This window comes from Alosa alosa, chromosome 8 (genome assembly GCF_017589495.1).
Source record: "Alosa alosa isolate M-15738 ecotype Scorff River chromosome 8, AALO_Geno_1.1, whole genome shotgun sequence".
NCBI lineage: Eukaryota > Metazoa > Chordata > Actinopteri > Clupeiformes > Clupeidae > Alosa > Alosa alosa.
In genome coordinates this window covers 26,224,333-26,239,426 of record NC_063196.1, presented here as the reverse complement: position 1 = coordinate 26,239,426, position 15,094 = coordinate 26,224,333, and the positions used below count along the sequence as shown (strand labels likewise).

The 15,094-nt window shown below is 48.1% G+C and overlaps 1 protein-coding gene across 1 annotated transcript in view; it reads right to left on the bottom strand.

Moving 5' to 3' along the window:
- Positions 1 to 9,977, bottom strand: part of LOC125299849 (regulator of G-protein signaling 6-like) — an 88,137-nt gene extending 78,160 nt beyond the window's left edge. The window contains exons 1-2 of the mRNA XM_048251330.1: positions 9,416 to 9,977; positions 3,419 to 3,612 (exon numbers count right to left, since the gene is read on the bottom strand). Coding sequence (XP_048107287.1) covers positions 3,419 to 3,550 — 132 coding nt within the window. The 5' untranslated portion in view covers positions 3,551 to 3,612; positions 9,416 to 9,977. The remainder of the gene's footprint in view (positions 1 to 3,418; positions 3,613 to 9,415) is intronic.
- Positions 9,978 to 15,094: the final 5,117 nt, after the last annotated feature.

Sequence of the window (15,094 nt, the reverse complement as noted above, 5' to 3'; positions counted from 1 at the left end):
GCCTCTGTCTCTGAGTCTGACAACTGTTATGTATCTACTTTCGCTCTCTCTCTTTCTCTCTTTCTCCCTCATTTCACCACCACTCTCTCAATCAAACTCTCAGCCTGCCTCTCTCCTCACATCTATCTCTCCCCTCTACCCATTCTCTCTCTTTCTCTCTCTTTCTCTTTCTCTCTCTCTCTCCCTATCTCCCTATCTCTCTCCCTATCTCCCTATCTCTCTTCTCCCTTCCTCTCTGATTGTCTCTTTCAAACCAAACACAAACACAAAGAGCATCCATTTTCCCTTAAGGGTCATCTTATGATGACTGGAAAAAGAACCCCCTCCTTACTCTGAAGAATAATCCACTCTTTTCTCCCTGTCGCACAAGGATAAAAGCTGCAAAGCAATAGTTCCATCCCTGTCTCCCAAGGCCCTCATCATATCTTATCTTATCTTATCATAATCCCAGGAATCACTGGTGTGGTGACCTATCCGGGGACCTGAAACACATTAGAGTGATGCATTGCGCAATAACGCTCCAGCCACGGCAGAGCGGACACCTCTGTCGCCCTCTCCCCCTCGCTCTGGCTGCGCCACCACCACCACGGTCAATATTTGCTCCACCGCCCACTAACCGGTTGCCATAACAGCCAAAGGTCAGCACCTCGAATTGGAGTGGTGTGAAGCACAAGAAGTCCCATATTAAATCAGCCTGAGGGGGCAGGCACAAACAGTCGCTGAGTGACATGCCACATGGAGGTACTGCTCTGTGTGTGTGAGAGAATAAGTGCATGTGTGTGGATATAATACTGTGTTCAATGTGTTTGTGGGCTTCTGACACTTAAAAGAGTTAAAAGGGTGTCAAGAGCAGTGTTGATTTGTTTGGATTGGGAGGAAGTAGTTTAGATATTACAATTCCTGTGTATATGCTGTTCCTGTGTAAATGCTGCCCTTGCAGAGTGATGATACCAATTAAATTACACAGAGGCCAATTAATCCTCGGTTTTAATTATGGTAGCCTATTTGGGGTAGAGTAATTCTCTGTTCCTATTCTCTGTTAAATAGGAAAACTAATATAAAGTAATATCTCTCTCTAACTCCCTCCATCCTTTACCCCCCCCAGTCTTTCCATTTCATTACCTACTCCTACTAATCCATATTTCACTATCCACTCCTACCCATCCATTTTTCTGTTGCTCTGTCATTTCTTCTCACTTCCTCTCATTCTCTGTCAGTAAACCCCCACTCATTATCACCCAAAGCCTCCCCTGTAATAACCCTCTCCATCGCCCCGCTGACACCTGGCTAAAGTTACCGTCTCTCTTCATTAGGTCCAGAGGCCCACCGTGTCACCTCCCCACTCTCCCTCTCCCTCCCCCCTTTTGTGGGGCTGCCGTGGCCTGCTGGTTAGGGGTTTCGGGGTTGTAACCGAAGGGTTGCCGGTTCAATCCCCGACCAGTAGGAAAAATGTGGGCGGGGGAAGTGGTTTAGCACTGCTCTCCCATGCCCACATCTACGGCTGAAGTGCCCTTGAGCAAGGCACCTGACCCCTCACTGCTCCCCAAGTGCCACTGTAGCAGGCAGCTCACTGCTCCGGGTTACTGTGTGCTTCACCTCACTGTGTGTTCACTGTGTGCTGAGTGTGTTTCACTAATTCACGGATTGGGATAAATGCAGAGACCAAATTTCCCTCACGGGATCAAAAGAGTATATATACTTATCCTTATACTTTTGGGATCACATCACAAGGCTGCCTTTAGTATGCACTTCTGCATCATGTTTTACTGTGCATCATACAGTATGCTCCCTGCTCAGTGGTGGCCTCACCTTGGAGCACCAAAAGTGCTGCTCGTCGACTAACCACAGCTACAGCCATCCCTGAGGTGCTAAGCTGCCTTCAAAAGCAGCTTCCTCTGCAGATGGTTGGCAATATTGCTGACGGGCAGAGGAAAACCGAACACCTTTAACAATGAGACAGATACAGAGAGAGAGAGAGAGAGAGAGAGACAGAGAGAGAGAGAGAGAGAGAGAGAGAGAGAGAGAGACATACAGAGACAGACACAGAGACAGAGAGAGAGAGAGATACAGAGAGAGAGAGAGGGCATACAGTATCACACGGAAGATCTCAGGAGTTGGTGGGCTCTATTAATGTGCTTCAGATGAGCAGAACTGGAGAGCACAAGAAAGGAAGGTGGAGAGTGCTGATGTGACACGGCACGGAGCAAAAAGGGAAAGGAACGAGGAAGGGGGAAAATTCCAGCGGAGGTTGGCAACTCTTTCAAAGAAACAAAGAAAGTCTAAATGTATGATGTTATCCTCTCTTTCTCCCCCATTTCTGTGCCTTCTTCAACGGCTTGTTTGTTCAGGAATTGGTTGCATTTGCGCTTTGGCAATACAGAGTGCTTCTGTCATGCCAATAAAGCTAATTTGAATTGCACTTTGAAAGTCTAAAGGACTGTGTCTGCCCCCTCCAGAGTCTAAAGGACTGTGTCTGAGCCCTCCAGAGAAAGGCACAACAAACAAGACCTTCTGGTAAGAAACTAGCCTAGCATGGAAACTAGCCTAGCATGGAAACCGCTTCTCATCTATTCCAGCAAAAGGGAAAAAAATACTCACTGTGTAATTCACACACATGCACTCTTTATACCCGTGAATGAGATGGGGAGCCAAACAAATACAGGAAATTGTCCTACCGTTTAAATATGACCTCAGGTTGTAAGTTTTTGCCAGTCCCAAAAAGTTGTTTCAAACATTAATGAGATACACAGGAGTGGGCCCAAACAAACATTAATCTAATGCACCTGATGGAGAAAGCCGTGGTGCTGGTCTACACTCAGAGGAGAGCTGGTGGACAGGTGTGGAAAAAAGCAACACTAATGATTTTACAGTAGCACACGCTGTCTCCTGTTTTTTTTTTAGCTGGCTCAACACAGCCAACGCTCAGAGGTCAGTGGCCTTATATCTCAGCAGCTTTTTGTTTCAGTGACCTCAAATGAACAAAGAAAAGGAAAATTACTTGTGCTAGTCGATAAAAAAGACCTCAGACAAGGGCCAGATCTCTACATCATTAGTTAATTTCTACCAATGCAATAAACAATCCAACTGAGCTACCTTCAACACTATTCAGAGATGACAAATCATACCACTGGCAGGTAATGGGTAGCAATAATATACAGAATACAGCACCAGGAAAATGTCATGTTGTTGTTGCTGGCAGCAGTGCAAACAAAAGGCATTTATCTGCATGTAGTGTATATCACAGTCAGGGAGAGGTACGAGAGTGGTGGACTAAAGTGGACCACACAATAACACCTTCATATTCTTTAGAACATTCACTTCACAACATTCTCGCAGAGGTCAGTGCCACTGCCCTTTCCTACCGCTCGATGCCTTGAAGACAACGTTGGGGGCTTAAAACACCACGAAACGTTCCTACCTTCCTGTAGACGATCATGTTGGGGGAGTCTTCGTCTGGGTCGGTGGCTCCAGAGGCTCCAGTGACTCCAGGGGCCGGTGCGGCTCCAGTGAGCCCAGTCGTGGGCAGTTGCTCTGGGCTGGCCTCTGCCATGACTAGCCCTGGTTCTGCTCTGGTCTGCTGCAGACCTGCTGGCCTACCGTCTCTTTCTCTCCCTGGGGACAAACAGGGGAAGAAGGGGAGAGACAAGTATTTTATTCAGTGTGTGTGTGTGTGTGTGAGAGAGAGAGAGAGAGAGAGAGAGAGAGAGACAGAGCATACAAATGTGTGTGTGTGTGTGTGTCTCTTTATCTCTCACACTCTCTGTGTCCCGTGCATGCATTGGGGTTTGGCAGTTCAAACAGTGTTAATATTCACAGAGGAGGGCCCTCTCTACAGAGACATGGGTAGAGCTTCACTCATGCATTCAGGCACTGGAAACGTGAAGCACCACAGAGAGAGAGACAGAGAGAGAGAGAGAGAGAGAAAGACAGAGAGAGGGAGAGAGAGAGAAAGACAGAGAGAGAGAGAGGGAGAGAGAGACAGACAGAAAGAGAGGGAGAGAGAGAGAAAGACAGAGAGGGAGAGAGAGACAGAGAGAGGGAGATAAATAAGTAACAAGCCTTGGATTTGCACAGCACACATTTCTGTTGTCTGAGAAAGACAGACAAGTGACACTTCAGTGGCTACACTTTCCACTGCCCTACAGAGCAAATCCAGCATCCCATGCAGACACCAGGGAGTCAAAAAAAGAAGCCTCAAATCCTCATTTTTTGTATTCACCCGCAACTGAAGCGATGTGTGTGTGTGTATCTGTTTGAGTGTGTGTGTGTCGTATGTGCGCGTGCGTGTGTGTGTGTGTGCGTGTGTGCGTGCGCGCGCGCGTGTGTGTGCGTGTGCGTGTGCGTGTGCGTGTGTGTGTGTGTGTGTGCGTAAATGTGCGTGTGTGTGTGTGTGTGCGTGTGTGTGTGTGTGTGTGTAATGGGTCTCAGGCGTCTCTGGACTGTGGTATCAGCTCCAGTTTGCATTGCAGCCGGGCGTCTCCAGATTGTGTTTCTGACACCTGTCAACGCTGGTGACGGGCCGGGCGAGAAGAGAGAGGAGGAGGAGGGGGGTGAGATGAAGAGTAGTGAAGCAGTGGAGCGAAACAGCGTGACAGAGATAAGGAGGAAGAGAAAGGAGAGAGGGAGGAAAAAGGGAAGGAGAGAGGGAGAGAAATGGCAGTGGAGGAAAGAGGAGAGGGAATGAGAGAAGCAGCGAGAGAGATGGATAGAGATATATAGAGAGAGATAGATGGAGGGATGCAGAGAGAAAGACAGCCAGAGAGATGAAGAGGGTGTTACAGAGAGAGCATGGAAGAGCGGGAGAGCGAGGGACAGAGCAAAAAAGAGAGGAAGTCAGAGACTAAGAGGGTGTGAGAGAGAAAGAGAGAGGAGTCAGAGAGACTAAGAGGTGTGAGAGAGAGAGAGGAGTCAGAGAGACTAAGAGGGTGTGTGAGAGAGAGAGAGGAGTCAGAGAGATGAAGAGGCGTTACAGAGAGAGTACGGAAGAAGCCGGAGAGCGAGGGACAGAGCAAAAAAGAGAGGAAGTCAGAGACTAAGAGGGTGTGAGAGAGAAAAGAGAGAGAGAGAGAGGGAGTCAGAGAGAGAGAGGGAGTCAGAGAGACTAAGAGGGTATGAGAGAGAAAGAGAGAGAGAGGAAGAAAGAGACTAAGAGGGTGTGAGAGAGAAAGAGAGAGAGAGAGGAAGAGAGAGAGGGAGTCAGAGAGAGAAAGAGGGTGTGAGAGAGAGAGAGGAAAAAAGAGAGAGGGAATCAGAGAGAAAGAGGGTGTGAGAGAGAGAGAGAGAGAGAGAGGAAGAGAGAGAGAGGGAGTCAGAGAGACTAAGAGGGCGTGTGAGAGTGAGAGAGGAAGAGTGAGAGAGGGAGTCAGAGAGACTAAGAGGGTGTGTGAGAGAGAGAGAGAGAGAAAGAGAGAGAGGAAGAGTGACAGGGAGTCAGAGAGACTAAGAGGGTGTGTGAGAGAGAGAGAGAGAACGAGGGATAGAGAAAGTGGGGGGAGGGGGGCAGAGAGGGAAATCCAGTAGGTTCTGAAGGACAAACTCAAGTGAAGACGGAGTGAGAGACGAGAAATAGAAATAGACTGAGTGTGTAAAGAAAGGGCTCGCTAAGCAGAAAAAAATGAAAGCGAAACATATCTAGAGAGTGTGAGACAGCGAAGGAACAATTCCCCATGGCCTTCAGCGAGCACTAATGGACAGGGCTTCTAGAGAAGAGAGGAGTTAGCCAGGGAGCTCTGTCCGACTAGGAAGGGCCAGGGAGCTCTGTCCAGATCAACACACCTGAGAGCAGAGACCAAAAACAGCACAAGCCGCTAGCCAAATCCTGGTAGTCTATGAATGCGGCTGGTAGATTTCAGACACAAAATGATGATTTATAATCTAGTGAATCTAGAGTGTCTAGTGAACTTGACCATTTGTCTGTCAGTGGGTGGCAGATATTCACATTTGAAAAGGTTAATTTCCAGCTCTGCTTATAGTACGAGACACTTTTTGGAGCCAGCCATGGGGTCGAGTTGGCTTCTGTAGGTCGGGGCTCCACATCACTGGACCACACATACACATACTGTACACACGCAAGCACACACACATACACATACACACACACACTGCAAAAATCCTAGAATTCAAAATCTAAGTGAGATAAATAAGCTTAAATCAAGTGAATATGTATTTATTTTTCTAACATTTGCTTATGAACAGACATTTTTGCACTTTTTTTCCCTTGTACTGAGTGAAAATCTTCTTGTTCTATTGGCAAATCTTGCCAGATAATTATGCTTATTTTAAGTAGTATTTCTTCAAAACAAGAAACTTTCACTTGCCAGATTTGCCAACAGAACAAGAAGATTTTCACTTATAACAAGGTCAAAACGGTGCAAAAAAGTGCAAAACGGTCTTGTAAGCAAATGTTGGAAAAATAAGTTGATATTCCCTTGATTTAAGCTTATTTATCTCACTTAGCTTTTGAATGCTAGGATTTTTGTAGTGAAGCATCAAAGATACACATTATCAAGAATACACACACACACTACTCTTTGTGCTACTGTCACCAGCTGTCTTACTGACAGGCAGTAATAGAGGGTGGATGGAGAAGGATGTGGAACTGGACACTCAGGGAAGAGTCATTGCCAGTGTGTGTGTGCGTGTGTGTGTGTGTGTCAAAGCGCGGTCGCAAAAGCGCATGCGTCGCGCATCAAGGCGCGGCGTGTGTGTGTGTGTGTGTGCGTGTGTGCGCGTGCTGTAAAAGAAGACTTGCCATGTTTGGGTCTGTCAAACACCAGCAGGCTGGGGAAGTGGGCTGATGTGAGAAGCTAAGTGTGTCTGAGGCAGAGCTCCGAACCGGTTCAAGGAACGAAAACGAAAAACGAAAACGAACTGAATTTTCGGAATTTTAATGAATTTTACGAGGAGCGGAAACAGAAACGAAACAAAATGGTCTTCAACTGTTCCGAACAGAAACGTTATTCTGAAATCCACAAAACCGTTAATAACGCTTTTTTTTCGTTCTCTACATATTTTATAAAATTTCACAAAAGCATATCCTAAGTGTTCTACTAATTCTGTTTGATTGTAGGCAAACAGCCTAATAATTTGATTTCTGCAGTTTGAAAAAAAAAAAAATAAAAATGGACCTTTGGTCCAAATGTGTATTTTGTCTCTTGCTGTTGTAATGTAACCTATCCGTCTGCCACTTGGATCTTAGGCCAGCAGAAGCGTGAGGCTACTGAAACCGATTTGGAAATTGTTTGTAGCCCATGCATTAGCCTATTTTGTCCTGTCCACTTTGTCGCTTTTAAAGTCGGGATTTGAAATGTTTGGCGCAATTATAGCCTATTCTATGTAGAAGAGTTAAACGGGAAATTTGAGATAGGCCTTGTCAGCAACAGACAGGTTCGTTTATAAACAGGGTTGGAATTATAGCATAGCCTTTGAAGATCTCCATATGGATAAAACTTAGGCTACAACCAGGTAAGGAGTTTAGCACGATCCAGAAATATTTTGATAAGAAATTATTTATAGGCATAGGCTAGGCCTACAGTAAGTCTGTACGAACCGGTTCAGGACCGATATGTTGGTGGCGGAACTCATGCAAGAACGAAAAAACGCTAAACATAGGCCTACCTGAACCGCTCGAACGGAACGCTTGGAAAAATAATTTCGCCAAAGCCCTGGTCTGAGGTGAGTAAGTAAGCGCCTGAAGGAGATTTCCCACATATGCTGAGGAGAGTGACATTAGTCCCACAGTCAGGGATGGTCAGTCAGTGTGATTGGTCAGCCTGGGCCACCTGGCTGGAACGGCAGGCGCGTGTGTGCGTATGTGTGTGCGTGCGTGTGAGTATGTGTGTGTGCGTGTGTGTGTCTGTGTGTGTGTGTGCGTGCGTGTGTGTGTGTGTTTGTGCGTGCATGTGTGTGTGCATGTGTGCGCCGCCTCAGCGCGGCGTGGTTTGTGCGGTCCGCAGCGCGTGTGTGTGTGTGTGCGCGCAGCATGCGGCGCTTGGCGCGCTGCAGGTGTGTTTTGTGTGTTTGTGCGTGCATGTGTGTGTGCATGTGTGTGCACCTGTGTGTGCATGTGTATGTGTGTGTGTGTCCGTGTGTGTGTGTGCGTGCGTGCATGTGGGACAGATGGGGTGCAGGCAGTGCCCATGTTTAGCTCTGAATCATCAGCACAAGCCAGAGTCCCCCATAGGACGTCAGATTAGCTGTGTCTGTTTACTTGTGGCCGTGGGTGAGTGCCTGTGTGAGGGAGAAAGTGTGTGTGTGTGTGTATGTGTGTGTGTGAGAGAGAGAGAATATTAGTGTGTGTGTGTGTGTGTGTGTGTGTGTGTGTGTGTGAGAGAGAGTGTATTAGTGTTTGTGTGTGTGTGTTTGTGTGTGTGTGCATGTGGTTGAAGGTGTGTGTTTTCATGCACACACAGTTGTCCCATCTTCACCTACTTCAGTAATCCTCAGACACAGCAACCAAACTGCCAACAGACCATATTCAGTCCACTTATGATAAGCAGCCATAATCATAGCACTAAAGCACTAAAACAAACTCAAGACCCAGTGCTAGTAAATCTGCTCCTGGTATGTAATGGGACAGATGGTTACTTTAGCTCTTTACCACACACATGAAAGCAGGAACATTAAAAAGGTTGCATTAGGTTTTCTGCAGTCTACCTCTAGGAACACTTACATACAGGCGAGCGAGCAGAGACATACACACACACACACACACACATACACACACACAAACACACACACACACAAACACACACATGCAGAAACACACACACACACACACACACACACACACACACACACACAGCAGCAGACTGTACTGAATCCCCACAGGAGGTAGGTCTCAATGCACAGAGCACTCTGAAGAATGTTGCCTAATTTAGAGCCAGAGATCCTGTCACTCACACACACACACACACACACTCATACACACACATGTACAGACACAGACCCACATAGACATACACACACACACACTCGTACACACATGCACCAGAGCATCAATATTCACAAGACCATAAATGGAATATTCACACAGACCATAGAGCCTAAAAAGAAGAAAAAAAGATGAGGCCAAAGTATCAGAAGCAGAAATAACTCGAAAGCAAAACACAGTGCCAGTTATGGACTTCCTTTCATGCAGGACTGAGCAGTTCTGATAAGCAGAGAGAAAGTCTTCCCCTCACACACTTTCTCACCCTCTCTCTCTCTCTCTCTCTCTCACTCTCTCTCTCTCATACGCACTTATTCACTTGAAACAGATGAAGAACTCATGGAAGCGTGTTAAAACAACATAAGCAGACCCAAAACACACACAGCCAACACACTCAACTCTGCCCCCCATCCTCCCATCCTCCCATCCTCAAGTGCTCCTCTGGTTCAGCCCACAGCAGCCCCGCGTTAGAGAAACGCTCATTACCTTGGCAACAAAGTGAAGTCCAGTTCACTCCTCCTGGCGCGCGTCCCCCCCTCTTAGCAACTGCCGACCGCTGGGTTCATGATCTAATTGGTCCGAGCAGAGGCAGAGAAGACGGGAGAAATGAGAGAGAGAGAGAGAGAGAGAGTGGTGGAGGTAGAAAAAAAGGTAGAGGGAGAGAGGAGAGGAGAGAAGGAGAGAGGGAGAGAGAGAAACGGTGCAGCTGTTTTGGAGGTGTGGAGGAGAGGAGAGGAGAGAGCGAGCGAGGGAACAGCTGCTGCTTGCCACCGCTACTGCTGTGCGTCTCTCGCTTCTTCTTCTTCTTCTGTTCCTCCTTTCTTTTCTCTTTTCTCTCTTCTTCTCTGTCTCACTCTCTCTCTCTCTCACACACACACACACGCACACTCCTCTCTCTCTCTCTCTCTCTCTCTTGCTCTCTCTCTCTCTGGACAGGAGTCGGACGTGGTGGGTGGCCGTGCGGTCAAGTGGTGTGGTCAGGTAGACAGAGAGGACCCTGGCATGTGCGCGACTGACAGAGCGACTGACAGAGCGTGCACTGTGCCTGTGCGAGAGAAGGAGAGTGTTTGTGTGTGTGTGAGAGAGAGAGAGAGAGAGAGCGAGAGGAGGAGGGGAAAAAGAGGGAGGGAGGGGGGAGAGAGGGAAAGGGGGAGAGGAACAGGGAAACAGAAATGGAGAATGCAAGGGTGGGTGTGGTGTTTCTCATACGGTGGATGTATTAAGCAAGCAATTTAGAAGCATGTACAGTGTTTATTGTTAAAGGAGGAAAAGAGAAAATGATAGAGAGAGAAAGAGAGAGAGAGAGAGAGAATGAGAGAGAGAGAGAGATAAGAAAGAGCAATAGATATGGTGCAAGGTATACTATAACTTATAAACATGCTGTCAGAAAAACAAACATCAGTGAAACTATTCCACCTCCCATTCTCTCTCTCTCTCTCTCTCTCTCTTGATCTCCCGCTCTTCATCCCTCCTTCCCTCCCTCTCACTGTCTTTAGCGATCTCTCTTTCCAAGATGCTCTATTCCAAGTGCTTAATTTGGAATAGATTAAATAATCCAGTTAAATCAGGCCCCTAAAGCAATGAAATTCAATTTGGGTTAGCCGTTGCACATACAAGCCCAGATTGGACATGCTGTTGATGGTCAAACCCAAATGAATGGCTCCCAGACCGGAGCAGGGAGAGGGTGTATTTCCACAGTCTCTCTCTCTGTGTGTGTGTGTGTGTGTGTGTGTGTGTGTGTGTGTGTGACCAGCCATCAATGAAAATGAGCTATTAGCAATGTGTGGCCCTTTCCCAGAGCCAGGTACTTCCCTGATGGAGAAGTGATTAGCAAACAGAGCCAGAGGAAGATGAGAGAACGTGGTTATCAATACAAATGACTCCCCTGTTTCAGCTCTGGAGATATGTGTGCGCACACACACAGACACACTCAACATGCTTGGCTGTATACACACACACATGCACACACACAGACACACACAGACACACACACACACACACACACACACACACACACACACACACACACACACACACACACACACACACACACACACACACACACACACACACACACACACACACACCATGCTTGGCTGTGTACATGCACACATGCATACGCAACACACACAGAGACACAGACACACACACAGACACACGCACACACACACGCACGCACACACACACACAAACACACACAGACAGAGGGAGGTTTCCTTGTTTTGTGTCACACGTGACTGCACGGGGTGCAGAAGCAGAGACACTGGAAGATTAAACTCTGATACTGCCGTGAACCATGGATTGCGCACACACACACACACCCATACTGTACACATGCGCGCACACACACAGCCTTTCTTGCTATCTCTAGTTCACACATACACTCACATTATGTTTCATTTTAGTCCATACATGTGATGTTAATCTGTCAGAAAGGTAATATTAAAGCATACAGACACAATTGCGCTCTCTGTCTTTCTCTCTCTCTTTCTGACTCACTCACTCACTCACTCACCACTCACTCACTCACTCACTCACTCCACTCACTCCACTCACTCACACACACACACACACACACACTTTTCAGTTTATCAGAAGGGACTAATGTCAATCAAAGTGATCTTTACATCTCTCTCCATCTCTCTCTCTCTCCATCTCTCTCTCTCCATCTCTCCATCTCTCCATCTCCATCTCTCCATCTCTCTCTCTCTCTCCCTCTCCCCTGAAGAGGCCTGAAGGTCTGCTGTCTCTGATGCAATCTGTTGCTCCTGTCCTCCTCTCCTGCTCTCATCTCTCGCTGCTTGTTAATTGGCTCCGAAACGCCTTCCAGCGCCGAGCATGCGCACAGTGCACCAGGGGGGAGCCTGAGCAGGTTTGGGGTGATCCCCGCTTCTTCTTCGTCATCTTCCTCTTCCTCTTCTTCCTCTCCGTCTTTTTTTCTCTTCCCCTCCTTCCTCTCACTCACTCCGTTTAGCCGGTCCCTTCCGTTATCGGCGGCGGGCGGGCTGGAGATCAAAGCCGCTGATGCAACGATGGACGATGGAGAGAAACAGCAGCCGCAAAACACCATGTGTGCAGCGTGTGTGTGTGTGTGTGTGTGTGTGTGTGTGTGTGTGTGTGTGTGTGGTGGTGGTGGTGGTGGGAAGGGGAGGGGGTGTTAGTGTGGGTGCCTGTTTGTGTGTGTGTGGTGGTGGTGGTGGTGGTGGGGAGGGGGTGTTAGTGTGGGTGCCTGTTTGTGTATGTGTGTGTGTGTGTGTGTGTGTGTGTGTGGTGGTGGGGGGTGTTGTGTGTGTGTGTGTGAGAGAGAGTGTGTGTATCTGTGTGAATGTGTGTGTGTGCTTATGTGTCTGTCAACACACATTAATTGTGTATTACTGTGTACAGTATGTGAGTGAGTGAGTTTGTGTCACCCTCCCCATGCGTGAACATGTGTTTGATTCTGTGTGTGTGTGTGTGTGTGTGTGTGTGTGTGTGTGTGTGTGTGTGTGTGTGGTGGTGGTGGTGGGGGTGTTGTGTGTGTGTGTGTGTGAGGGAGAGTGTGTGTATCTGTGTGAATGTGTGTGTGTGCTTATGTGTCTGTCAACACACATGACCCTTTTGTGTCACCCTCCCCATGCGTGAACATGTGTTTGATTCTGTGTGTGTCTGTGTGTGTGTGTGTGTGTGTGTGTGTGTGTGTGTGTGTGTGTAGGCTGAGGGGGGCCCCGCTCATCCGCATTGCTGCAGTTCCACTGCCACAGCCCTTGTTCACTCCTGTCCTGCAGTCACACCTCACTTGAATTCCATTATGGCCAATTATGCTCAGCCACACTGCAGATATTCTATATTGATTCCAGATCAGGGGAGTCCCTCCCCCTGCCAGTCGCATATATCTGCATACACAGTCAGAGATAAGGCCACCCCGTGTGCCCCTCTGCTTCCTCCTCCTCCTCCTCCTCTTCCTCCTCTGACTCCGACCCGACACGCTGGATCACACTCATGCATTCCACTAGTGATCACATCTCCCTTAGCAACTGATGCGGACCTCCTAGTGGCTCATGGCAACCCCCACCCTGGTGCTGGGGCTGCGGGTGGTTTGTGTTCATAGAAGTGGTGTCTCCCCCCCCCCGCCGCAAAACACCATGTGTGCAGCGTGTGTGTGTGTGTGTGTGTGTGTGGTGGTGGTGGTGGTGGTGGTGGTGGGGGGGGGGGTGTTAGTGTGGGTGCCTGTTTGTGTGTGTGTGTGTGTGTGGGTGGTGGTGGTGGTGGTGGTGGGAGGTGTTGTGTGTGTGTGTGTGTGAGGGAGAGTGTGTGTATCTGTGTGAATGTGTGTGTGTGCTTATGTGTCTGTCAACACACATTAATTGTGTATTACTGTGTACAGTATGTGAGTGAGTGAGTTTGTGTCACCCTCCCCATGCGTGAACATGTGTTTGATTCTGTGTGTGTCTGTGTGTGTGTGTGTGTGTGTGTGTGTGTGTGTGTGTGTGTGTGTGTGTGTGTGTGTGTATAGGCTGAGGGGGGGACACCACTTCTATGAACACAAACCACCCGCAGCCCCAGCACCAGGGTGGGGGTTGCCATGAGCCACTAGGAGGTCCACATCAGTTGCTAAGGGAGATGTGATCACTAGTGGAATGCATGAGTGTGATCCAGCGTGTCGGGTCGGAGTCAGAGGAGGAAGAGGAGGAGGAGGAGGAGGAAGCAGAGGGGCACACGGGGTGGCCTTATCTCTGACTGTGTATGCAGATATATCTGCGACTGGCAGGGGAGGGACTCCCCTGATCTGGAATCAATATAGAATATCTGCAGTGTGGCTGAGCATAATTGGCCATAATGGAATTCAAGTGAGGTGTGACTGCAGGACAGGAGTGAACAAGGGCTGTGGCAGTGGAACTGCAGCAATGCGGATGAGCGGGGCCACCAAAAGAATCCTGTCTCCCATATTCTGTCTTCACAGGGCACTGGCTTTTGGGAAAACCCCAGCGGAAGACCAGAGATGGTTCTGACACTGAATGACTGTGTTGGTCAACCTTTTCTTTTTTGTAACGGGGGTGGTGTTTAGGGAAAGGGTGGAGGTGCAGTCATATTCTGTTCTCCAAATCTCCATCTTTATGGAAAACAAATCTGCTTATTCTTCTTCCTTTGACTGAAGATTATCCCACTTTATTATACGGCTCTTCACAATGCAAGTAGAATGCTCCATTGACTTGAATGGGATTTCCGAAAGTTCTAGCGGTCATTATTTCTTGGGAAAGGACCTCTGAAAACAAGAATGACCGCTGTCAATGGCAACGGTGTTTGTGCTTGGAACTTCATTCAAAAGTGAAAGCAGACGGTTGATCAGCTGTGTTCTAAAGAATGTTTGATTCAAGTTCAGCGTGTGTTGCAAACTATTTGTTTCTCAGCAAAAGCCACGACGAAACGGTAACAAATAAGTGTAAAGAGACATATCATGGAGTTTATTATCTCGTTTTGGCAAGTAGTCATTATAATAAAAGGGATAATGTATAGAACGCCGGTCATTATGGGAAAATAAGTCCCTTCAGGGGCGAAACAAGACCCCTCGCTGGCGGCGTCGGTCCGGTTAGCCCTGTCGGGACTTATTTTCCCCATAATGACCGGCGTTCTATACATTATCCCTTACTTGGAAGCCTGGCTATAAAACAGCTTATTTATTACTGTAAAAGACTGGAAACTTTACACACAAAGCCTTCCCCTCTGCACATAATCCCTGCCCCCTCTGCACATAATCTCTGTCCCTCAACTCCCTCCATCCCCCTGACCTCACCCCATCCACCTGTCCCAGAAATCACTCGGACATCACCCCCCCCCCCCAGAGTGGAGCATCCTTGTATCTCTGTGATGACTGAGTAGCTCATATGTCTCTCTCTCTCTCTCTCTCTCTCTCAGTCTCTCTCTATTCATCCTCATTCCATCCACTCAATCCTCCGTGGTGTTTCCAGTCCCAGGTAGCGCTCCATGGAGGGACTGTTTACGAGTGGGAGCCACCAATAAGAATGAGAGAGGGTCACACAGCCCACCAATAAGAATGAGAGAGGGTCACGGCCCACCAATAAGAATGAGAGAGGGTCACGGCCCACCAATAAGAATGAGAGAGGGTCACACGGCCCACCAATAAGAATGAGAATGAGAGAGGGTCACATAGCCCACCAATAAGAATGA